The 24679-nt window shown below is 43.0% G+C and overlaps 1 protein-coding gene across 3 annotated transcripts in view; it reads right to left on the minus strand.

Annotated features, from left to right (window-relative positions):
- Positions 1–3686: 3686 nt before the first annotated feature.
- LOC109905638 (periostin-like) overlaps positions 3687–24679 on the minus strand; it is a 46786-nt gene continuing 25793 nt past the window's right edge. Inside the window, exons 4-22 of one of the 3 annotated variants that reach the window (XM_031790728.1) lie at positions 24301–24458; positions 23870–24034; positions 23424–23570; positions 23076–23217; positions 17518–17730; positions 16934–17068; positions 15457–15605; positions 14788–14924; positions 14015–14145; positions 13538–13668; positions 10317–10419; positions 9409–9476; positions 8935–8980; positions 8777–8809; positions 5518–5807; positions 5255–5351; positions 4868–4930; positions 4600–4638; positions 3687–4418 (exon numbers count right to left, since the gene is read on the minus strand). In XM_031790728.1, coding sequence (XP_031646588.1) covers positions 4375–4418; positions 4600–4638; positions 4868–4930; positions 5255–5351; positions 5518–5807; positions 8777–8809; positions 8935–8980; positions 9409–9476; positions 10317–10419; positions 13538–13668; positions 14015–14145; positions 14788–14924; positions 15457–15605; positions 16934–17068; positions 17518–17730; positions 23076–23217; positions 23424–23570; positions 23870–24034; positions 24301–24458 — 2291 coding nt within the window. In that variant the 3' untranslated portion in view covers positions 3687–4374. The remainder of the gene's footprint in view (positions 4419–4599; positions 4639–4867; positions 4931–5254; positions 5352–5517; positions 5808–8776; positions 8810–8934; positions 8981–9408; positions 9477–10316; positions 10420–13537; positions 13669–14014; positions 14146–14787; positions 14925–15456; positions 15606–16933; positions 17069–17517; positions 17731–23075; positions 23218–23423; positions 23571–23869; positions 24035–24300; positions 24459–24679) is intronic. The other 2 variants (XM_031790730.1, XM_031790729.1) reach the window with 2 other exon arrangements.

Here is a 24679-nt window from a genome sequence, read left to right on the forward strand (position 1 = left end):
AACAGCGCAGGTGTAGAAGCACGGTGACTAGGAAAAACTCCCTCGAAAGGCCAAAACCTAGGAAGAAACCTAGAGAGGAACCAGGCTATGTGGGGTGGCCAGTCCTCTTCTGGCTGTGCCGGGTGGAGATTATAACAGAACATGGCCAAGATAATAATAATAATCACAGTAGTTGTCTAGGGTGCAGCAAGTCAGCACCTCAGGAGTAAATGTCAGTTGGCTTTCATAGCCAAGCATTAAGATTATCTCTACCCCTCCTGCTGTCTCTAGAGAGTTGAAAACAGCAGGTCTGGGACAGGTAGCACGTCCGGTGAACTTGTCAGTATTCCATAGCCGCAGGCAGAACAGTTGAAACTGGAGCAGCAGCACGGCCAGGTGGACTGGGGACAGCAAGGAGTCATCATGCCAGGTAGTCCTGACGCATGGTCCTAGGGCTCAGGTCCTCCGAGAGAGCGAAAGAAAGCCCCCCGACACATAAACTACTGCAGCATAAATACTGGAGGCTGAGACAGGAGGGGTCAGGAGACACTGTGGCCCCATCCGATGATACCCCCGGACAGGGCCAAACAGGAAGGATATAACCCCACCCACTTTGCCAAAGCACAGCCCCCACACCAATAGAGGGATATCTTCAACCACCAACATACCATCCTGAGACAAGGCCGAGTAAAGCCCACAAAGATCTCCACCACGGCACAACCCATAACATTCTGTAGTATATGCAAATTGCCATCATACAAACTGAGGCAGCAGACTTTGTGAAAATTAATAATTGTGTCATTCTCAAAACTTTTGGCCATGACTGTATATGACAATGATGAATTGTTTCAATGAGCACTTTGTATCATCGGGTAGGCTGTTTGATTCAGTGTTCTCTGTCTCTGTACAACCCTGTGTGGATGAACCAGCAAGAGCTGGTCAAACTTTTAGCTTTTTGCCATTCTCAGTGCAGGAGGTACATAGCCCTGAAATCCTTAGATCAGAGAAAGCCTGTGAGTCCTGATCTTCTTGATCCCTGCTTTTTAAATCTGGCAGCTGATTTCATAGCTGAACCACTTACATATCTGTTCCTCTCTAATCCTGGAATGTAATGACATTCCAAAGATCTGGAAATCAGCATTTGTTCTATCACTTTTAAAAGGGGGAGATCCAACTCTTTTAAATAATTATAAGCCAATCTCAAAGCTGTCACCCCTGGTAAAAATACTTGAAACCCTTGTGAGTGAACAACTAAAAGAGTTTTTTAAATACTAACTCTATTTTATCAATGTACCAATCGGGCTTCAGGAAGAAGCATAGCACAATTACAGCAGCCATGAAGGTTTTAAATGATATCACTGAAGCCCTTGACAAAAAACAGTGCTGTGTCTCACTTTTTATTGATCTCTCTAATGCTTTTGATACAGTTGATCATGCTATACTGCGGCAGAGATTGTTGAGTGTAGGTCTTTCGGAACATGCAGTTGCATGGTTTGCTAACTATCTGTCTGATAGAACTCAGTGCACTCAATTTGATGGGCTCATGTCTGTCAAATTGTCTGTAATGGTGTGCCCCAGGGTGCTGTACTTGGTCCCCTCTTATTCACTATTTATATAAATAATTTAGACAACAATTTGTAAAATGTGCAACTTCACTTTTATGCTGATGATACTGTTATTTATTGTTGTGCCTCATCTCTCACAAAAGCTTTCCAGAACTTGAAGACTGCTTTTTATACTGTTTATACTTTTATACTGTTCAACATACCTTTTGAAATTTTTGAGGCTTATATTCAATACTTACAAAACTAAAATGATGGTGTTTTCTAAAGCAAAACATATATCTCTGAACCTTTCACCTATTACTACCTGTCAGGGCAATGAGATTGAGACTGTAACCTCATATAAATATCTTGGAATTTTAATTGATGACGGACTCTCTTTTTTAAATTGCACATTTAACAACTTACAAAAAAATTGAAGTTGCGATTTTATTTTAGGAATAAGGCCTGTTTTTCTTTTGAAGCCAGAAGGAGGCTAGTATCAGCTACATTTATGCCTTTACTAGACTATGGGGATATTTTATATGTGAATGCTTCTGCTCAGTGTTTGAGATCAATTGATACCCTTTACCATGGCGCATTGAGATTTATTTTAAACTGCAAAACACTTACGCACCACTGCACTTTGTATACCAGGGTTGGCTGGCCTTCTCTAGTCGCTCGTAGGCTCAGTCACTGGTAGGCTCAGTCACTGGTATACTTTTATTTACAAAGCCATTTTGGGTTTACTGCCATTTTATTTGGTAATTTTTATTGTTCAGACTTATGGTCGGGTCACCCATAAAGTTACATATTGCAGCTAACGTCAAATGCATATGGTGGTTTGATATGGTGTATTGATGTATTTGATACCATTCCACTAAGTCCGCTCCAGCCATTACCACGAGGGTAATTCCACGTGGGTGCAATTCATTATCAGGTAGAGCAGAAAACCAGCAGTACTCTGGACCTGCTGAATGAGACATGAGGCCGCCTAAATGCAACAAAGTCAGATTTTGGGGGATTTCTAAATAATACTAATTTAACCATTCTCCTATTTTTTTAATGCAATTTGTACTGCTACTGTACAGTGGTATATATGAAAATAAAAGCTTTTTCCAAATTCAACTAATACCCCCACCTCTGTGTCATGTTTTTTTTTTTTATCTCATGTGGCTGTACATCCCGGGACAGTCCCCTATCTCAGCCCCTTTTAAGGTGTCCCAACTTTTCGTTCTACATAAAAAGTCTAAGAGTGTAGACCCAATGACAATCACAGAATGTCATTACACTTTTTGGTGTTTAGTAACAGATGTCTATTTCCATTCATCAAATGGTGCGAAGAACCCTTAAAGTCTTAAAGTCTGACATTCGGGGGTCTCTATTTTTTTTGACTGGACCTCCTATGTGTGCACAAAATTCCATGACATTTTTTTATGGGCCTAATAGTAAAGATGTAATTTAATGGTGTTTTTTACTTATTCGCTTTTAAGTTGGCATGACCACAACCAGTCATGATGTTTTCATCTTATTGTCAAACAAATCACTTCAAAAAGTAGGCGACCTGCGCATGTTCGTCCACTCCAAAACAGTTCCAGCATCCAAACAGTGCACAGTGATTTAATAAGTTGAAAACATCATGATTGGTTATGTTCATGCCAAATTAAAAGGTAATAAATAAAAAATACTGTTAAATGACATGTCTTTACATGTCTTTTTTTTTATGTAGGCGCAAGCGCGTGCACACAGGAGGTCCAGTCAAAAAAATAGAGACCCCTGAATGTCACGGTATCATTCACACTCTGATATTTGACATTTGCTTTAGATTTGGCTTCGTTCTCACTTTATGAGTTTCTCTTTAGAGGGAGCTAGGTTAAAGTAACAATTCTAGCAATGTCAGACTCTTCTATAGTTTTTAGGAGATCTAAAAAACAGACAATCCCTTTTCCCTCCTCAAATAACTAGCGTTATACTAAGAAAATGGAATTCATTAAGTAGGCAGGGACCAGTACACTGGCACAAATTAGATTTGGTTATCATACATCTTCTCCGCAAATTGAGTAAATGTGATTCTAAAATGTAACTTGACTTTATTTCCTTATAGTGATGAACTACTAAAAGGTTTTACAACTAAGCTTTTTCTCCTGGCGAATGATGTACTTCATATCCAAGAATATACTTTATTGAAAAAGGTTTAAAAACTGCAGTAAAAAAGCTATTGAGAGAATACAGTATGTGAAAAGTTAAGTTTGTCAGAATGTTGCACATTTGAAACATCTAAAAGCAAAGACAAGTTCAATATCTGAATGTTTAGCTAAGTAGACAGAAAGGCAGAAAGAGAGAGCAAACACACTACTGTGACATTCAAGTCAGATCAGAGCTGAAATTACATCTGGTAGAAAAATATAAACATTTGCAGAAGTACAGTCAGAAAATAGCAATCACATTTGTAATTTTATTTATTTTTATGCAGAGGTCAATTTAAAAAGTTCCCAAAAATCCTGTTGTATCACCTCAACCAATGGTCAAGACTTCCAATAGCTTGGTTTTAAAGATTATTTTGCTACCTCTGGCTAGCTTTTAATCTTTAATCTCTAATACACCCCCAAAACCCACAAATATGTGTACACTATTTACATATATTGATGGCTTTTAGTTATCTTTAGATACATTCACCAATGATTTGTGTTTTGTTTAGCAAATGGCTTTACTGGTCTCACTAAGTTCAAGTTCTGTATGTCTACACACACGTCATTTGGAGTGTAGCGCTTGTATGGGAGACCAATCATTGACATTATCTCTGTTGTTCCTCTCTGGTTGCTGGTGCATCTTCAGTCACCTGGTCTGTCCATGTTCATGCACTTTGTTCCTTTGGTCTGACATTCCTTCTGGGACCAGCTAGGAACAGAGACAACAGAAAGATCATCATACACTCAAAGTCATAGAAATAAAGTTCCTAGAATGGACATTCCCATTCAAGTCAATGTTCTTGGTCATTCTATGTATATGGTCGCAATTACAGCTCCTCATAGGATGATATTGCCAATAATTTGAATCCTTCCAAGGAATAATGTTTTACCTGGAATTCTCCTGCTAGTTACTGGTCTTGGATTTCCCACTGTGAAGACACATTTACGACGTCAAATATCCCAGGGTGGAAATGTGACAGTTAGTTTGAATCCTGTTCATCAGTCTCTGCTTCACACTATCTGCTAAACCCAGATTCTAACATAACCTGTCACATGTCCACCCAGTGACATGCATATACGTGATTTTCAAAGAAACATTGCATTATTTCCTCTATATTAAGTTATCTATCTTTGACCAGAGGGGTGATGTTTACTGACCTTTCTGCTGGAGGTTTGCGATACCAATGCTGGAGCCACTGTTGCTGGCTGAGTACTGAGGACCTGTGGATGACATCATAATGAAACACTACATCAGTCTTCACATAGGGGCAGCTGTCGGAGTCATGAGGGGGGTGACGTACAGTAGAGGGGATTCAGTACAAAAGACTCACATCTGCAGACCTGTGTCTCACCTCAGCAAACCAAACACACCCTTCTTTGTTTCATGTAGTGCATCAATACACTATATAGCAACTATAGACCAAAACAGGCATAGCATACTGTAGCCTACAATATGTTTATTTTACTAGATGTTACTATGTACCCAGAGTTCTTCAGACCTCATGGACAAGAGTCAATAAAGACGTGTGTCTGTGAGGTACGTACCTGAGACCACTCTCGTAACTTTGGTGACCTTGGGCTCTCCCTCGATGAGTCGAGTGACCTTGGTGAACTTTGGCTCACCTTCAATGACTCTGGTCACCTAATAATCATAATCATGTATTAGATTTATGTAACGCTTTTCCCGATTGCTAAAAGTGATTTGGTGGGTACATGGGTGGGTACATGGTTGGGTACATGGGTGGGTACATGGGTGGGTACATGGGTGGGTACAACAGTTGAAACATGGGTTGTTACATTGGTGTTACCTTGGTGATGGTAGGCTCTCCCTCAATCACCCTTGTCACCTTGGTGAGGATAGGCTCTCCCTCAATCACCCTTGTCACCTTGGTGATGGTAGGCTCTCCCTCAATCACCCTTGTCACCTTGGTGAGGATAGGCTCTCCCTCAATCACCCTTGTCACCTTGGTGATGGTAGGCTCTCCCTCAATCACCCTTGTCACCTTGGTGATGGTAGGCTCTCCCTCAATCACCCTTGTCACCTTGGTGATGGTAGGTTCCCTTTCGATAACCCTAGTCACATGGGTCACATCAGGAACTTTAGAAAGAGAGAGAGAGGACAACAAGTTTATTAACTGGAATAAACAACAACAAAAGCGTCATTGAAGAACATGAAGTTTAAAGAGCACACTAGTGATATCTGAAGGATCGAATGAACTTAGAAACTCTAGACTCCACAAACTACAGACATGTAGTGTGTCAGTGGTTCCTCTACTCCTTCTTTAATAGAGATGTTTAGACTGAATGGCAATATTATCAAATTAGACTGAATGGCAATATTATCAAATTAGACTGAATGGCAATATTTCACAGACTCTAAAAGGATTCATATGAATTGTGGATATGTGCTTTGCGGATACTTTCCAGGTAAAGGCTTTCTCCATGACATCAGTTTTCCCCTTAGAATTGCAACTACACTACCGGTCAAAAGTTTTAGAACAGCTACTCATTCAAGGGTTTTTCCTTGTTTTTCCTATGTTCTGCACTGTAGAATAATAGTGAAGACATCAAAACTATGAAATAACACATCATGTAGTAACCAAAAAAGTGTTAAACAAATCAAAATATATTTTATATTTGAGATTCTTCAAAGTAGCCAGCCTTTGCCTTGATGACAGCTTTGCACACTCTTTGCATTCTCTCAACCAGCTTCATTAGGTAGTCACCTGGAATGCATTTCAATTAACAGGTGTGCCTGTCACGCCCTCATCTGTTTCACCTGTCCTTATGATTGTCTCCACCCCTTCCAGGTGTCGCTGATTTTCCCCAGTGTATTTATCCCTGTGTTTCCTGTCTCTCTGTGCCAGTTAGTCTTGTATGTTTCAAGTTATCCAGCGGTTTTTCCCATACTCCTGCTTTTGCTGTTCTCCTTTTTCTAGTCCTCCCGATTTTGACCCTTGCTTGTTCTGGACTCTGTACCCACCTGCCTGACCATTCTGCCTGCCCTGCCCACGAGCCTTTCTGTCACTCTGTACCGCCTGGACTCGGATCTGGTTTTGATATTTTGCCTGCCTACGACCATTCTCTTTCTACAACTTTGAACGTTTCTTCAAATGCAGTCGCAAAAACCATCAAGCGCTATGATGAAACTGGCTCTCATGAGGACCGCCACAGGAATGGAAGACCCAGAGTTACCTCTGCTGCAGAGGATAAGTTCATTAGAGTTACCAGCCTCAGAAATTGCAGCCCAAATAAATGCATCACAGAGTTCAAGTAACATACACATCTCAACATCAACTGTTCAGAGGAGACTGTGTCAATCAGGCCTTCATGGTCGAATTGCTGCAAAGAAACCACTACCAAAGAACACCAATAAGAAGAAGAGACTTGCTTTGGCCAAGAAACACAAGCAATGGACATTAGATCGGTGGAAATTTGTCCTTTGGTCTGATGAGTCCAAATAGGAGATTTTTGTTTCCAACCGCCGTGTCTATGTGAGAAACAGAGTAGGTGAACAGATGATTTCCGCATGTGTATTTCCCACCGTGAAGCATGGAGGAGGAGGTGTTATGGTCTGGGGGTGCTTTTCTGGTGACACTGTCAGTTATTTATTTAGAATTCAAGGCACACTTAACCAACATGGTTATCACAGCATTCTACAGCGATATACCATCCCATCTGGTTTGGGCTTAATGGGACTATCATTTGTTTTTCAACAGGACAATGACACAACACACCTACAGGTTGTGTAAGGGCTATTTGACCAAGAAGGAGAGTGATGGAGGGCTGCATCAGATGACCCAAATTGAGATGGTTTGGGATAAGTCGGACCGCAGAGTGAAGGAAAAGCATATAACAAGTGCTCAGCATATGTGGGAACTCCTTCAAGACTGTTGGAAAAACATTACAGGTGAAGCTGGTTGAGAGAATGAAAAGAGTGTGCAAAGCTGTCATCAAGGCAAAGGGTGGCTATTTGAAGAATCTCAAATATAACACTTTTTGGTTACTACATGATTCCATGTGTTATTTCATAGTTTTGATGTCTTCACTATTATTCTACAATGTAGAAAATAGTAAGAATAAAGAATAACCTTTGAATGAGTAGGTGTTCTAAAACCTTGGACCGGTAGTGTATCTCTTTCAGAATCTTGACTAGAGATAATTGTATAAACAGTAACTTGAACTTCTGTGCATATTTCTCTTTGAAGTCAGGAATGAACCACACAAATCAAAGGTCAGGATTAAGCCCAATAAAGAAGGGTTATTTTACCCAGAACAGATAAAAACCTTCCCAGGTGTGGCAAGCATTTTCTTGTTGCTGTCTGTACTGTAATTATCTGAACTGCCATAATGGTTTTTCCTCTTGGACGTGGGTCATGAATTTCATTGAACGCCGATATCCTCCCTATCTGAACTGTGCCAACTATTCTAACAACACATGTAGCACAATGTATTCAAGTCTTTCCAAGACTAAATGTGAAATATCATTTACAATTATATACACTTGAGTGTACAAAATATTACGTGACATTCTGGTGAATCCAGTTGAAATATTATGATCCCTTAATGATGTCACTTGTTAAATTCACTTCAATCTGTGTAGATGAAGGGGAGGAGACAAGTTAAAGAAGCATTTTTAAGCCTTGAGGCAATTGAGACATGAATTGTGTATGTGTGCCATTCAGATGGTGAATGGGGAAGACAAAATATGATATGGTATTAGTTGCCAGGCGCACCAGTTTGAGTGTGTCAAGAACTGCAATACTGCTGGGTTTTTCATGGTCAACAGTTTCCCATGTGTATCAAGAATGGTCCACCACCCAAAGGACCTCCAGCCAACTTGATATAACTGAGGGAAACATTGGAGTCACCATGGGCCAGCATCCCTATTGAATGCTTTCGACACCATGTTGAGTTCATGCACTTACGAATTGAGGCTGTTCTGAGGGAAAAAGGGGGTGCAACTCAATATTAGGAAGGTGTTTCTAATGCTTTGTACACTCAGCGTATTACAAAAAGCTAAGATTTATGCATAAAGAATGTTGCTTTGATCTGTAACTAACTTACCTGACTCAATGATGCGTGTGATGATCGTCCTCTCTAGAAGAAACCGAAGACACACAGCAGTTACTCACTGGACAACAACAAAGTTACAAATAAATGTAATTTCAATGCAAAAAGGTACAGCGGACATCTAAGACTTGAACAGATATAGTTTAACTCACTCATGAATGTGAGGGGGATTTCCTTATAGCTGTATCCTGACACGAACTGCGAATGAATGGAAAGAAGGATTAGAGGCTGTAAACCATATTATTGTAGGTCTGTGTACACATCGTTCTGCTCAACTCCAATGCAGATGGCAACAATGAACCTTCAGATGCACTGCTTGGGTTTTGTGAAGGCAGGAGAAATGTCTGCCTCTATTATGTGGTGGGTACTGTATTTGCTCAAGGATTTACATGACGTCTTGTCATCTTAAGGTAATTTTGTAACAAACACTTAGAGGTTAATCTCATCTTGTTAGCTCAGGGTTCTCTGGCATTGTAATCATTTTCCAAATCATAATAACCTGTCTGGCCTTGTTCAGTACTGTAAGTAATGCTGTGGCACGATAGTCATGTGGGTGTGGCCTATTGTCCTGGTTCATTATATGGGCGTGGTCTGTTCCTTTATGTGGGTGTGGCCTGGTACTGTACCTTGATCTCCATGTACTTGATGAGTCTTCTCAGCAGCCCAAGCAGGTCAGAGTTTCCAGCAGGCAGCTCTACAGGACATTAGAGTACAGGGTGTTAGACATACTGGTAACACTTTATACTAGGGTTCATACAGCACAGTACAGGGTGTTAGACATACTGGTAACACTTTATACTAGGGTTCATACAGCACAGTACAGGGTGTTAGACATACTGGTAACACTTTATACTAGGGTTCATACAGCACAGTACAGGGTGTTAGACATACTGGTAACACTTTATACTAGGGTTCATACAGCACAGTACAGGGTGTTAGACATACTGGTAACACTTTATACTAGGGTTCATACAGCACAGTACAGGGTGTTAGACATACTGGTAACACTTCATACTAAAGGTTACTGCCAAAATAAATAATTGGAAACACTTGAGTAAATGAGAGATACAAGGTATATTGAAAGCAGGGGCTCCACACAGGGGTGGTTCCTGAGTTAATTAAGCAATTAACATATCATCATGCTTAGGGTCATGAATAAAAATGCAGGGCAGGCCATTCTTTGGCTACCATGGCTATGCGCCCATAGAATGACAATGCCCCCATCCACAAGGCACGAGTGATCACTGAATGATTTGATGAGCATAAAACCACGTTCGGCTTGTGTTGGCCCTATTAAGACACTTTATGTTGGCGTGTTCTTTATTTTGGCAGTTACCTCTACATACATACATTAGCATACATACAGCACAGGGTGTTAGACGTACTGAACCATTCAGCACTGCTAAATATGTGTATTATATCAATAAATGATTCTCTGCACAGTGCGTCTCTCAACACATGACAATATAATCAGGGTATAATCAGTTTCTCCAACAGAGGAGATGGCAGTCAGAGACGTTTAAGTCAGGCTTACCACCAGGGTAGAGGAGGGTTTTGACAAAGTGAATGGCTCCATTAGTGGCCATGATATCGTGTTCAGGGACCTCAATAGTGTTCACTCTGATTGTGTTGTTAGCCTGGAGGAGAGGAGTAGAGAGGATTAAGATCCAAACACTGATGAGCTGATGAGTACAAGCTGGTAATGCACCATATGTTTCTCAATTAGGTTGGCATTGATGACATTATATACAGAACATTTGCAACAGTTGTGGTGTTGTGGTGTGATCATAACATACAGGAACTCAAGTCCTTTTGTTCACCTGACCTAGAATTCCTTACAATCAATTGCCGGCCGCATTATCAACCAAGAGAATTCTCTTCGATTATGATCACAGTCGTGTATATGCCCCCCAAGTAGACACCTCGACGGCCCTGAAAGAACTTCATTTGACTCTATGTAAACCACATATCCTGAGGCTGCATTTATTGTAGCTGGGGATCTTAACAAGGCTAATCTGAAAACAAGGCTCCCTAAATTATATCAGCAGATCGAATGTGCGACACGTGACGGCAAAATTCTGGATCATTGTTACTCTAACTTCTGCGATGCATCCAAAGCCCTCTCTCGCCCTCCTTTTGGCAATCTGACCATGACTCCATTTTGTTGCTCCCAGCCTGCAGACAGAAACTAAAACAGGAAATGCCTTGCTCAGGTCTGTTCAACGCTGGTCCGACCAATCTGATTCCACGCTTCAAGACTGCTTCGATCACGTGGACTGGGATATGTTCCGGATAGCATCGGACAACAACATTGATGTACAGTATATGCTGATTCGGTGAGCAAGTTTATTAGCAAGTGCATCAGTGATGTTGTACCCACGGCAACTGTTAAAACCTTCCCTAACCAGAAACCGTGGATTGATGGCAGCATTTGCGCAAAACTGAAAGCGTGAACCACTGCTTTTAATCAGGGCAAGGCGACCGGAAACATGACCGAATACAAACAGTGTAGCTATTCCCTCCGCAAGGCATTCAAACAAGCTAAGCGTCAGTATAGAGACAAAGTAGAGTCGCAATTCAACGGCTCAAACACGAGAGGTATGTGGTAGGGTCTACAATCAATCACGGACTACAAAAAGAAAACCAGCCCCGTCGCAGACCCCGATGTCTTGCTCCCAGACAAACTAAACATCTTCTTTGCTCGCTTTGAGGACAATACAGTGACACCGATATGGCCGGCTACCAAATCCCGCGGGCTCTCCTTCACCGCAGCCAAAGTGAGTAAAACATTTAAACGTGTTAACCCTCGCCAGGCTGCTGGCCCAGATGGCATCACTAGCCGCGTCATCAGAGCATGTGCAAACCAGCTGGCTGGTGTGTTTACGGACATATTCAATCAATCCCTATCCCAGCCTGATGTTCCCACATGTTTCAAGAGGGCCACCATTGTTCCTGTTCCCAAGAAAGCTAAGGTAACTGAGCTAAATGACTATCGCCCTGTAGCACTCACTTCCGTCATCATGAAGTACTTTGAGAGACTAGTCAAGGATCTTATCACCTCCACCCTACCTGACACCCTAGACCCACTCCAATTTGCTTACCGCACCAATAGGTCCACAGACGCAATCGCAATCACACTGCACACTGCCCTAACTCATCTGGACAAGAGGAATACCTATGTAAGAATGCTGTTCATCGAATACAGCTCAGCATTTAACACCATAGTACCCTCCAAACTCGTCATTAAGCTCGAGACCCTGGGTCTCGACACCGCCCTGTGCAACTGGGTCCTGGATTTCCTGACGGGCCACCCCCAGGTGGTGAGGGTAGGAAACAACATCTCCACCCCGCTGATCCTCAACACTGGGGCCCCACAAGGGTGCATTCTCAGCCCTCTCCTGTACTCCCTGTTCACCCATGACTGCGTGGCCATGCACGCCTCCAAATCAATCATGAAGTTTGCAGATGACACTACAGTGGTAGACTTGATTATAGAAGTTGGATTAGCTAACACAGCGTGCCACTAACACAGGAGTGATGGTTGCTGATAATGGGCCTCTGTACGGCTATATACGTAGATATTCCATTAAAAATCTGCAGTTTCCAGCTACAATAGTCATCTACAACATTAATAATGTCTACACTGTATTTCTGATCAATTTGATGTTATTTTAATAGACATAAAATGTGCTTTTCTTTCAAAAACAAGGACATTTCTAAGTGAGCCCAACTTATGAACGGTAGTGTACATCTTTCAGTAACTTGGTGGTAGTTTTAAATTAATCAGTTAATAATTGTTCTGCCATGTAGCAGTGTAGCTAACTACTGGAACTACACTACTTTTTTTTGGCAATGATCTCATTTCCTTTTCGGCATCAGACCTGCCTAATTCTCACTTGAACCATTGTTTTTGTTTTTAATTAATAGGCTAAATTAAACATGCTGTTGACATTTGACCCCAAAGTGATATGTTCTTGCAGATTGTAGTCTACGACATTTCAGATTTACATACTGTATGATCATTTATCACAAAGTAATTTGGATATAGTGAACAACATTTTCAAAGTAACTGTAGTTAAGTGAACTATATTTTTTTTAAGGGTATCTTTAGTGTAGCTTAACTTTTTCCAGTGTGAAGTAATTGGTAGCAATGGAATGCAACTGTCTGTTGTTAGAAGTAAAATGTCATCTAAACTAAATCATGAATAGTCTGCACTACAAACATCCAGGGACTTCACATGGCTTTATGGTTTATTTCAAGAACGGATTTGTTTGAATGATCTTAGAATATGACCCTAAGGACATTGATTACAGCAAACTTAAAAGCTAAGTATAAAATGAACCCAAGGTCAAAACAGTAAATATCAAAGGTCAATGCAAGCCTTTGTGAAATCCTAAATCCTGTCAGCATGCTGAATTATGTTTGGGGAGTTGTTTCCGGGGAAGTTAATCCAAGACGTCCTCTTTTTTCCACGTTGAACTGTTTTATATACGTTTTCGAATAAGTAATATTGAGTCATAATTCCTACTTTGAACGTTTGTTTACATTGTTGATGACAAAGGATTGCGGATGTTAGTAATACTGAGTGGATCTGGAGGAGAGGCTCTTGATTCCCTGTAAAAACATTATACAATCTCTTCAGGGTCTGTCTGATAATAGCTTTTTTTCCCAGCTTTTCATACACACGTACATTGGAAAATGCCATGATTTCTTATATTTACAGTCTTGTTGAATGTTGAGAGATTTGGACTCACATGCAGCACTCGGAGGTTATTGCCCTGCAGAGACTTGAGAAGGTTGGTCACCCCAGTCTCCAGACCTCCACCGATGAACACTCCGTTACTGAAGTGGTAGAGCAGGATGGTACGCAGGGCATTCATATTACCTGGCCAGGACAGACAGGACTTTAGACAGAAGACTACAGTACCATAGAACGTGTCGTACATACAACCACTACGTCTTATGGATGTTCCTTTGACATTGCAACCTTTAGGAGAAAGCTAGTAGCTATGGTAGCTATGGTAGCTATGGTAGCTATGGTAGCTATGGTAGCTATGGTAGCTATGGTAGCTATGGTTAAGGTCAGCAGTTTTTCCTGACCATCATGATGTGGCCTGACAAGAAAAACCTCTGGCTATGATTTTTTTTTAGAGAGACTGACACAGACTAAGAAGGACGGAGAAAATGATGGAGAGAGTGACTGAGAGAGACGGAGAGAGAGACGAACCAACCTCTGAGCAGAGCCAGGTCGCTGTCTCTGACGCCAGTGAAGGCCTCATCACGGGGAGCAAACAGAGTGTATTCTCCTTCCTGTTTGAGCAGGTCAGTCAGACCAGCCGTCTCCATCAGTGACAGGAATATCCTGCAAACAAAACAACATTAAGGAAACAGTTACCTGCCACTCATGACAACCACTGAGGGTAGATACTGTATAACCGGTAACCGGTGCCAGTGTGATAGCTTAGCATATAGCGCTGCCTCCCTAAACTCGTCTCTGACCGGGCTTGACCAGGGTTCTCTACCTCGCCAACACACGTGACCGCCGGCTTGACAATGTACAAACCGATTGACCTATAGAACAGGATCCTCTTCAGTGATGAGATCCTATGTATTATTTAGATAATAAGATAACTTGCAAGAGGTGGACATGATTTAGAAAGAAGTCACATGTCTGTATAAACTGTTTTCCCAGCTTGCTCCCAGGTCTGTATGTAATTGATTGAACTCTGTCTGACTACTGAACTCTCTCTGACTCTCTGGCTGTTTGGTTAGCTAAAGAACATCCTTTCTCGAGTAGGGAGTGAGACAACGTTGTCCAACACTGTTTAGTTTACAGTATATTCAGAACAGAGCAAAATCAGAACAATCTTTGTCTGTCTCAGATGTTGGTCTCAGATCTGTATGAGCTTGAGCTAACTTCTCTGACTATTTTATTTGCCGAAGCACATATAGATCTGGGACCAGGCTAAAGCACACAGAGTCTATATATGCCCAAGCAGCTTACTTGAATCCTCCGTTGTCTGTAAGGATCTGGAACATGGTGGTCTCAGCTGGCTTCATCAGAGTCTTCATCAGGTGGAGGGCTCCGTTACTGCCCTCCTTGCTGCCGCGCACCAGGCAGGAGTTCTCTATGCACACCGCCTACAGACAGACAGAACAGGTTAAAGAACCACTTCAGTGAAAACTCTACTTGTTTTGTTGTTGAAAACTGTTTTTCTGGGTTTTATCCTAATAATGTAACTCTAGTCCTAATATCCTAATTCTAGCAAAAGTATTACATATTTGGGCATGTGGGTATGCTAGCATAAACACCTAACTAGTTAGCTCGCCAGATAGTTAGCTAGCTAGGCTAATGGTTTCTCCAGTCACCTGACTTCTGTTTTGAGCATCTTTAAAACTGAAATTTGAGTTGGAACATCTGCTGAAGTGGCTCCTTATATGGCATGGAATTGAACAGTCTGCTAGCTACTGAATTAACAGCCTCTTAGTCGGTCCAGTAGATGGATAGCCCAGTGAAATGGATTTGTTGTATGGCCATTGTGTTTGACCAGCTGTTCAGAGACAAGAGACACACGCACATCCACATACACACACACTGTCATGTACTCACACAAACTCACACAGACCCCCCCCCCCCCCCCCCCCCCCCCCCCCCCCACACACACAGACTCACTGTGCGGTAGATGAAGACTCTGAGGAACTTCCCGGCAATGGTCTCCAGGCGCTGTCCATTGTATAGCTGTCCCAGAGTAATCTTCTCCTTCAGGATGTGGTTCTCCAGAATCATCTTCAGAAAGCTCTGGTCAATGGACATTACCTCATCTGGAAGACAATATATTTAATATAGATACATTGTAAGACATCAAAATATGACATTAAATATTTTTGTAAACAATAACTTTTTAGAAACTATCTCCAATTCTGCAAAAATGGAGATACAAGGTTTTCCCAGGACGCAGACAATAAAAAAGTATATAGGCTAATGATGCAGTCTGGTGGTCTAGTCAGTCATTGTAAAATGTCAACCTTATTTTCCAGGAAACCAGATTGATCAGCCACATTGTAACAGTATTATTCCCATAGGGCTCTGGTCAAAAGTAGTGCACTATATAGGGAATAGGGTCCCATTTGGGACACAACCAGGGACTGTTCCAGTCTGCATTACCCTGGGGTTGTCATTTTATTTGATTTATTTTACCTTTATTTAACTAGGCAAGTCAGTTAAGAACTAATTCTTATTTTCAATGACGGCCTAGGAACAGTGGGTTAACTGCCTGTTCAGGGGCAGAACGGCAGATTTGTACCTTGTCAGCTCGGGGATTTGAAGAAAGAGGAAGAGAGGGACAGAGAGAGGAGTTAGAGAGAGGAAGAGGGGTACAGAGAGAGGAACTAGAGAGAGGAAGAGGGGGACAGAGAGAGGAGATAGCGAGATGAAGAGGGGGACAGAGAGAGGAGTTAGAGAGAGGAAGAGGGGGACAGAGAGAGGATCTAGAGAGAGGAAGAGGGGGACAGAGAGAGGAAGAGGGGGACAGAGAGAGGAGGAAGAGGGGGACAGAGAGAGAAGCTAGAGAGAGGAAGAGGGGGACAGAGAGAGGAGCTAGAGAGAGGAATAGGGGGACGGAGAGAGGAGCTAGAGAGGAATAGGGGGACAGAGAGAGGAGCTAGAGAGAGGAAGGGGGGACAGAGAGAGGAGCTAGAGAGAGGAAGAGGGGGAAAGAGAGAGGAGCTAGAGAGAGGAATAGGGGGACAGAGAGAGGATCTAGAGAGAGCAAAAGGGAAAGGGAGAGAGAGAGAGAGAGAGATAGGATGTTCAGTTCAGGATGTTCAAGAGTGTTTAAGGGAACGAGAGAAGTGTTGCAGACAGAATTGAGCCGGGCCATGATGTGTAATCACAGTGACAACAGAATTGAGCGGGGCCAGTGGTGTGTTACTCACCAGTGAAGACAGAATTGAGCGGGGCCAGTAGTGTGCTACTCACCAGTGAAGACAGAATTGAGCGGGGCCAGTAGTGTGTTACTCACCAGTGAAGACAGAATTGAGCGGGGCCAGTAGTGTGTTACTCACCAGTGAAGACAGAATTGAGCGGGGCCAGTAGTGTGTTACTCACCAGTGAAGACAGAATTGAGCGGGGCCAGTAGTGTGTTACTCACCAGTGAAGACAGAATTGAGCGGGGCCAGTAGTGTGTATTCTGCCTTGGCTTCCATGGCTGCAGACAGACCCAGCTCTGACACCATGTCACTGAAGGTGGACTGGGAAGGGGTGAGCAGCTCCATCACCTGCTTGGCTTAGAGGACACAGACAACACCATTAGAAGCTTTTCTACCACTGAAAGATCAACACTTCTACACTTATTCAGAGTTATACACCTGCATTGCTTGCTGTTTGGGGTTTTAGGCTGGGTTTCTGTACAGCACTTTGAGATATCAGCTGATGTACGAAGGGCTATATAAATCAATTTGATTTGATTTGATTTGATAAGATTTTATCTTAGTCTTGGTGTCATTGTGTCATTGTTTCCATATATTTTCCTATGTGTATGGTTGACTTGTATACTAGTGTAACATCAAAGAGAGCTCCAATAAAGGTGTTGTGTATTTCGTGAAACAGTTCATTCCATTTACATTTCAAAGAAATGCAAATGCAAAAACATGCATATTCTGAGATGTGTGTTACAGCTCTGTAATGAAAGCACTATACAAATGTATTTTTATTAAGTGGGGGATGAGAGCTAACCTGAGTCAGGCATGAGGACCTCGTCAATGAGGTGGATGACTCCGTTGGTGGTGACAATGTCTTTCTTCAGCACCATCTTGATGCCGTTCACCGTCAGGCTTTCCCCATCACAGCCAATCTCAATATTGTGGCCCTCCAGGGTCTCAAAGGTCTGGCCGGACATGATGCCCTCTGAACACTGGACAGAGTTCAGCATGTGGAAGTTCAGCAGGGCTGGAGGAAGAGGATAGAGGATAGAGGATAGAGGATAGAGGAGAGGAGAGGAGAGGAGAGGAGAGGAGAGGAGAGGAGAGGAGAGGAGAGGAGAGGAGAGGAGAGGAGAGGAGAGGAGAGGAGAGGAGAGGAGAGGAGAGGAGAGGAGAGGAGAGGAGAGGAGAGGAGAGGAGAGGAGAGGAGAGGAGAGGAGAGGAGAGGAGAGGAGAGGAGAGGAGAGGAGAGGAGAGGATGAAAGTGTTAATCGGATCCACAGACTCAGATACTTATATATATATACCGTTATTGATTAACAGCATTTTTTTATTATACATGACTGGCCCAGCATCCTGAGAAAATTTGAATTCCTATACTGTACTAGCAAGGCATACTTTTATCCTTAGTTACATAATAAAGGAATCCCCAAAAATCAGTCAGTTTAAGATAGTGACTTTTTGCATGGACTGCGTGTCAAGCCACCATATCCTCCTATGTCGGCCTTCTGCATCTGCGATGGAAGTTAGCCAAGCTACAGTTCGTCAGACCATGAGACATGCCCAAAATTGATCTTCTCACAAAAATGTCAACTCAGTGGCCTTGTGGTTAGAGTGTCTGCCCTGAAATGGGAAAATTGTGAGTTCAATCCCTGGCTGGGTCACTACAAAGACTGTAAAACTGACCTGAGTGCATCTTCCCTTGTCACTCAGTGTTAAGGAGATAGATTGGGGGTAAAGCCATGTGATGGACTAGCATCCTGTCCTGGGGATGTACTTGTACATCAAGCTGCCTTTACACTACAGAATCAGGAGATAGGCTCCTGCCCTTTACACTACAGAATCAGGAGATAGGCTCCTGCCCTTTACACTACAGAATCAGGAGATAGGCTCCTGCCCTTTACACTACAGAATCAGGAGATAGGCTCCTGCCCTTTACACTACAGAATCAGGAGATAGGCTCCTGCCCTTTACACTACAGAATCAGGAGATAGGCTCTTGCCCTTTACACTACAGAATCAGGAAATAGGCTCCTGCCCTTTACACTACATAATCAGGAGATAGGTTCCTGCCCTTTACACTACAGAATCAGGAGATAAGCTCCTGGCCTTTACACTACAGAGTCAGGTGATAGGCTCCTGCCCTTTACACTACAGAATCAGGAGATAGGCTCCTGCCCTTTACACTACAGAATCAGGAGATAGGCTCCTGCCCTTTACACTACAGAATCAGGAGATAGGCTCCTGGCCTTTACACTACAGAATCAGGAGATAGGCTCCTGGCCTTTACACTACAGAATCAGGAGATAGGCTCCTGCCCTTTACACTACAGAATCAGGAGATAGGCTCCTGCCCTTTACACTACAGAATCAGGAGATAGGCTCCTGCCCTTTACACTACAGAATCAGGAGATAGGCTCCTGGCCTTTACACTACAGAATCAGGAGATAGGCTCCTGGCCTTTACACTACAGAATCAGGAGATAGGCTCCTGGCCTTCACACTACAGAATCAGGAGATAGGCTCCTGGCCTTTACACTACAGAATCAGGAGATAGGCTCCTGGCCTATGAGCTGTTCCACTTGTGCAAGGCTACTTATTAACCCACAAAAGCTTCCCACTAGACTTGTCTGCAGTTGATAGCGCTGATCTGCCAACTTCTGTCTGTAGCATCTGATATTGGATATTGGTATAGGTTTTTATACTTTCATACGCTCTGGCACCGTATCGGATTGTAGGAGCAAATCCATGGCTACCTAGTATTATGGCTTGTATTACATGTCTGGATGAATTTGACTGAGATTTGAACATGAACATGAGAGTAGGCCAGTTGGCTGCTAGAAACAGAGGCGCCTTGCATCGGATTATGTCATTTCCAGCATGGCTTCAGAATAGCGAATGAATCACAGGTTGCGTGCCAAATGGCACCCTATTATCCATTAGAGGTCCAATGTAGCTATTTTTATCTAAAAATATAATAATTTCTGGGTACAAATGTAGTACCTTACTGTGATTGTTTTCAATTAAAATGGTCAAAAAGTAACAAAAATAGCTTCTTAGCAAACAGCAATTTCTAAAGCAAGAACTTTGCTAGGATTGTCTGGGAGTGGTTTGAGTGGGAAAGGAAAAACTGAAAATGTGCTGTTATTGGCAGAGAGGTTTGGAACTCTCTTTCTTATTGGTCCTTTAACTAATTTACCGCATGGTGTTATCGCCATAGGAGGCCAAAACCTCAGATTAGTTTTGTTTAAATAATCCAGGCCACAATGTGGCAGCAGCTTGTTTGTCTCATGCCTGCTGTAGATAATGTAAGCTAACTAGCAATCTGTGCTCATGGGTCATCACTAGTTATCACAGCCACAAAGTCATAAACCCCACCTATTTCTACCAAAAACATCTTCTTAAAATTGTTACTCTATAGCCAATGATGACAACTGCGCTAATGTTGTTGTCTTATCCGGTGTCCTGTGTGAATTTAAGTATGCTCTCTCTAATTCTCTCTTTCTCTCGTTCTTTCTTTCTCTCTCTCGGAGGACCTGAGCCCTAGGACCATGCCTCAGGACTACCTGGCATGATGACTCCTTGCTGTCCCCAGTCCACCTGGCCGTGCTGCTGCTCCAGTTTCAAATGTTCTGCCTGTGGCTATGGAAACCTGACCTGTTCACCGGACGTGCTACCTGTCCCAGACCTGCTGTTTTCAACTCTCTAGAGACAGCAGGAGCGGTAGAGATACTTTTAATGATCGGCTATGAAAAGCCAACTGACATTTACTCCTGAGGTGCTGACTTGTTGCACCCTCGACAACTACTGTGATTATTATTATTTGACCATGCTGGTCATCTATGAACATTTGAACATCTTGGCCATGTTCTGTTATAATCTCCACCCGGCACAGCCAGAAGAGGACTGGCCACCCCTCATAGCCTGGTTCCTCTCTAGGTTTCTCCTAGGTTTTGGCCTTTCTAGGGAGTTTTTCCTAGCCACCGTGCTTCTACACCTGCATTGCTTGCTGTTTGTGGTTTTAGGTTGGGTTTCTGTACAGCACTTTGATATATCAGCTGATGTAAGAAGGGCTATATAAATACATTTTATATGATTTAGCTATGTTGTGCTAAATTGCGATGCTAACCGTTTAGCTAAAGTTAGCTAGGAAGCAAACTGGTACTGGAAGTATGGGATAATGGACAATTACTTTAAATATTTCTTCATCATCTTGCTAGATTGCTAGCTTGGTAAAGCATTTAGTGTTGTGTACATTGTGCTGCACTTACCACCCCATTTGTTTCATATGAAGTGTGTGTGACTGCATGGCTCAGTTAGCAAGTTAAAGTAAGCTAGCTAGCTAGCTAACTAATGAGCAGGTGCACATTATCAACCTGAACCTAACAAAATAATCCTTCTTCATGCACAAGACACCTTAGCTAGAGGCAAAAGATATAAAGACTTGCGATAGAAAAATGAGGCATGTGTCCGCGGCCTGCTATATAAAGCAGGCAGACAGGCATTGAAACATTCCGTTGCTGTTCACATGAACATTAGAATGGGCAAAACGAGTGACCTAAGCGACTTTGAGCGTGGTACGATCGTCGGTGCCAGACACGCCAGTTCCAGTATCTCAGAAATGGTCTAGGGTTTACCGAGCATGGTGCGACAAACAGGCAAATAACGGTGCAGTACAACAGTGGTGTGAAGAACGACATCTCCTTGTCACCTTCGGTCCTTGTCACCGATAGGCTATTGCAACAGACGACCACACTGGGTTCCAGTCCTATAAGCTAAAAACAAGAAGAAGCAGCTCCAGTGGGCACGCGATCACCAACACTGGACAGTTGAGGAGTGGAAAACATCACCTGGTCCTACGAATCCCGGTTCCTGTTGCATTATTCTGATTGAGGATTTGGCGTAAGCAGTTTGACCCATGGCCCCATCCTGGATGGTGTCAACGATACAGGCTAGTGCCATAGGCAATGTTTTCCTGGCACAACGTTAAGTTGCTCAATTGGTATCAAGAGACCATTCTATGCCCGAAGAATTCAGGCTGTTCTACATTTACATTTTAGTCATTTGGCAGACACTCTTATCCAGAGCGACTTACAGGAGCAATTAGGGTTAAGTGCCTTACTCAAGGGCACATCAACATATTTTTCACCTAGTTGGCGCATGGACTCGAACAAGCAACTTTTCGGTTACTGGTCCAACGCTCTTAATAACGCTTAACGCTCTAAATGAACCACTTAACCACTAGGGGGTCCAACCTGGTACTAGATGTGTGTACCTAATAAACTGGCCACCGAGTGTATATAAAACACAGGAAAAAACTTTTTGGATTACAAGTGCTCAACTTTTGACCAGATCCCTATGGGCCCTGGTCAAAAGAAGTGCTCTAAATAGGGAATCGAGTTCCATTTGGGATGCAGCCTATGAAATTCAGGAGACCTGGAGATCCCTTAGATCTCATGGGTTCTGGTGTCGGGAGACTATTGAGTGCAGGGAGATTCCTGACTGTTTTACTGCCTTGTTTGACTCTGTTCGACTGTGTGTGAAGTTGTGTGATCTCATAGCTCAGGGAAGTCCTAGGACTAATATTAGGGATTATCACACCGCTGCCAACCCTCCTAATGCTCTGAACCTTCTGAACCTTTCCAGTCCCAACCCTCTGACTGGGGTGTGTCCCAAAATTGTACCCTATTAATAGTGCACTACTGTTGACCATAGCCATATGATCGAAGTAGGGAATAAGGTGCACTGCCTTTGGGACACAGGCAGAGCGGGGTGCTTCCTGCTTCCTGCCCTGTGGTGTTTAGAACCGTATGAACGATACCTCTTTGGAAATGTTTTGGAACAAGTGAGAGTGTTTTATTATTGTGTGCCACCCAGACATAAATTATAGAGTGACAGTAAATGTTTAGCTCTTTAATGTGTCAAATTATCAAAAAGCTTCACCATATGAAGGTTTATGTCTGAATAGCCATTATTTCGTAGCCCATCATCTGAAACTAGAGCTCTTTTGTTTTTCATTACTCACTCACACAACTGTGGTGAACGCTCAGTTTGCCAACTGTCTGAGAATTCAAAATCCACAGCTCAGACTGTAACTAGTCGGCTCCATCTGTTTAGAGTAGGAAAAGGCGCTTACATGTAAAAAGTCTGCGGTTACTCAGCCCTGCAAACATGGCGAGCGGGAACCATTGAGTTACTTTTCCTACACTTTCATCTCATTAAACACGGATATGGCCTGCGTTTGGAGGTTTATATAAAGTCTATATGTCTCCCCTCTGCTTTACAGTACTCTCCTGGGAGCTGCTCTCTGTATTCATAGAAGACATTCCAGAGAGGTGATAGACCGTTGAAGCCTGGCCCAGCGGTTTGGTTTACCTTGGAGGACACCCTTGTCACCCATCAGTCGTTGCAGCACATCCGAGTCCAGCTTGGCGAAGGCATCGTTGGTGGGGGCAAACAGGGTGTACTGGCCGGGCTGTCCCAGCTTGTCCAGCAGGCCTGAGGCCAGCGCCACATCCTGTAGTGAAAGAACACATCATATCCTCCGTTAATACTGTGTGTGCCACCCTGTGTAAATGGAATAGAAGGAAAACAAAAAGACGAGAAGGGGAAAGGAGACAAGAGGAGAACCATAATGAAGAAAAAGGTAGGAAAGGAAGTGAAAGGAATGGAAATGAAGGGGGAAGAAGAGAGGAGAGGAGAACAGAAGAACATAAAACTTACACTGAGAGTGGTGAGGTCATCCTCAACCTCAATGACATCCTGGATGGTGTTGCTCACGCCAGTGATGACACGGTCAATGACGTGCACCACGCCGTTGGTGGCAACCTGGTTGCCATGGATAATCCTGGCACAGTTCACCGTCACGATCTTCATACATAATAACACACCGCATAGGACATGCACAGCACAGTTAGTATCTGCACACATCACCCAACAGCATACCGTCCTTAACTCTCCAATGTTCACACAACACACCCTTCAACAACTACCTGCACACAATAAAGCCTTAGCTCTCCATGATGTGAACTTTCCTATCTCATGGCATGGAAACTATTGGATTTCCAATACATTCCATGGACGCTGGTCAAATTAGTGCACTGCATGTGGAGTAGGGTGCCATTTGGGATGCAGAAGATGATGTGGTGTAGGTCTAGTGGGATGCTCACCCCGTTGGAGTAGTGGTTGATGTAGAGTCCCAGGTCGTTGTACATGGAGTCGACCACCAGGCCGTTCTTCAGGTCTTTGGTCTGTAGGCGTTTGTTAGCCATGTGGTAGTGCAGGGCGTTGTACAGCTCAATGTTCACGTTGCTCACCAACGCACTACGCACTTCCTGTTGAAGAAATGCAGAATAAAAAGGCTTAAGATAACATATATACTTAACACAAAGTGATGACAGCAACTGGCTGTAGGGTTCAGGTATATCAACCATTCTGGTGATTTATGTTGTAACTCTTTTAAATGGTCACATTACAAGCACTGAATGGTTTTGGTTTTGGAATAGTTACTACTATCGCTGGTGGGTTCATTTTTCCAGGTAATTTATCTGAATTACCTGGAATTGTCCAGCTGTAAGAGATGACACTTATCCTCACTTACCCCATCTAACAAGTCCCAAGCATCGTTGCTGGGAGCGAAGAAGGTGTATGACCCAGATCCCTCTATCTCCTCCCTTAGCTTGGAGATGTGAGAGTATTCCTGGGTGGAGATGGCCTTGACCAGGCCCAAGGTACCATACACATTGTCTATAGGGGCCACTGTGGAACAGGGAAGAGAAGGTACCATAATGACTACATCTCCCTACATACCAGGAGTGATCCCAAATGGCATCCTATACCCTATATAGTGTACTACTTTTGATTAGAGCCTTAAAATATTGCAGTACATATGGAATAGAGTGCCATTTGGGACACACACAAGCCTCATTAAAACAACTAACAACTATAAAGAACCCCAAAGACAGCCAGATGACGCTGAA

Source organism: Oncorhynchus kisutch, linkage group LG15 (assembly GCF_002021735.2).
Source record: "Oncorhynchus kisutch isolate 150728-3 linkage group LG15, Okis_V2, whole genome shotgun sequence".
Classification (NCBI taxonomy): Eukaryota; Metazoa; Chordata; class Actinopteri; order Salmoniformes; family Salmonidae; genus Oncorhynchus; species Oncorhynchus kisutch.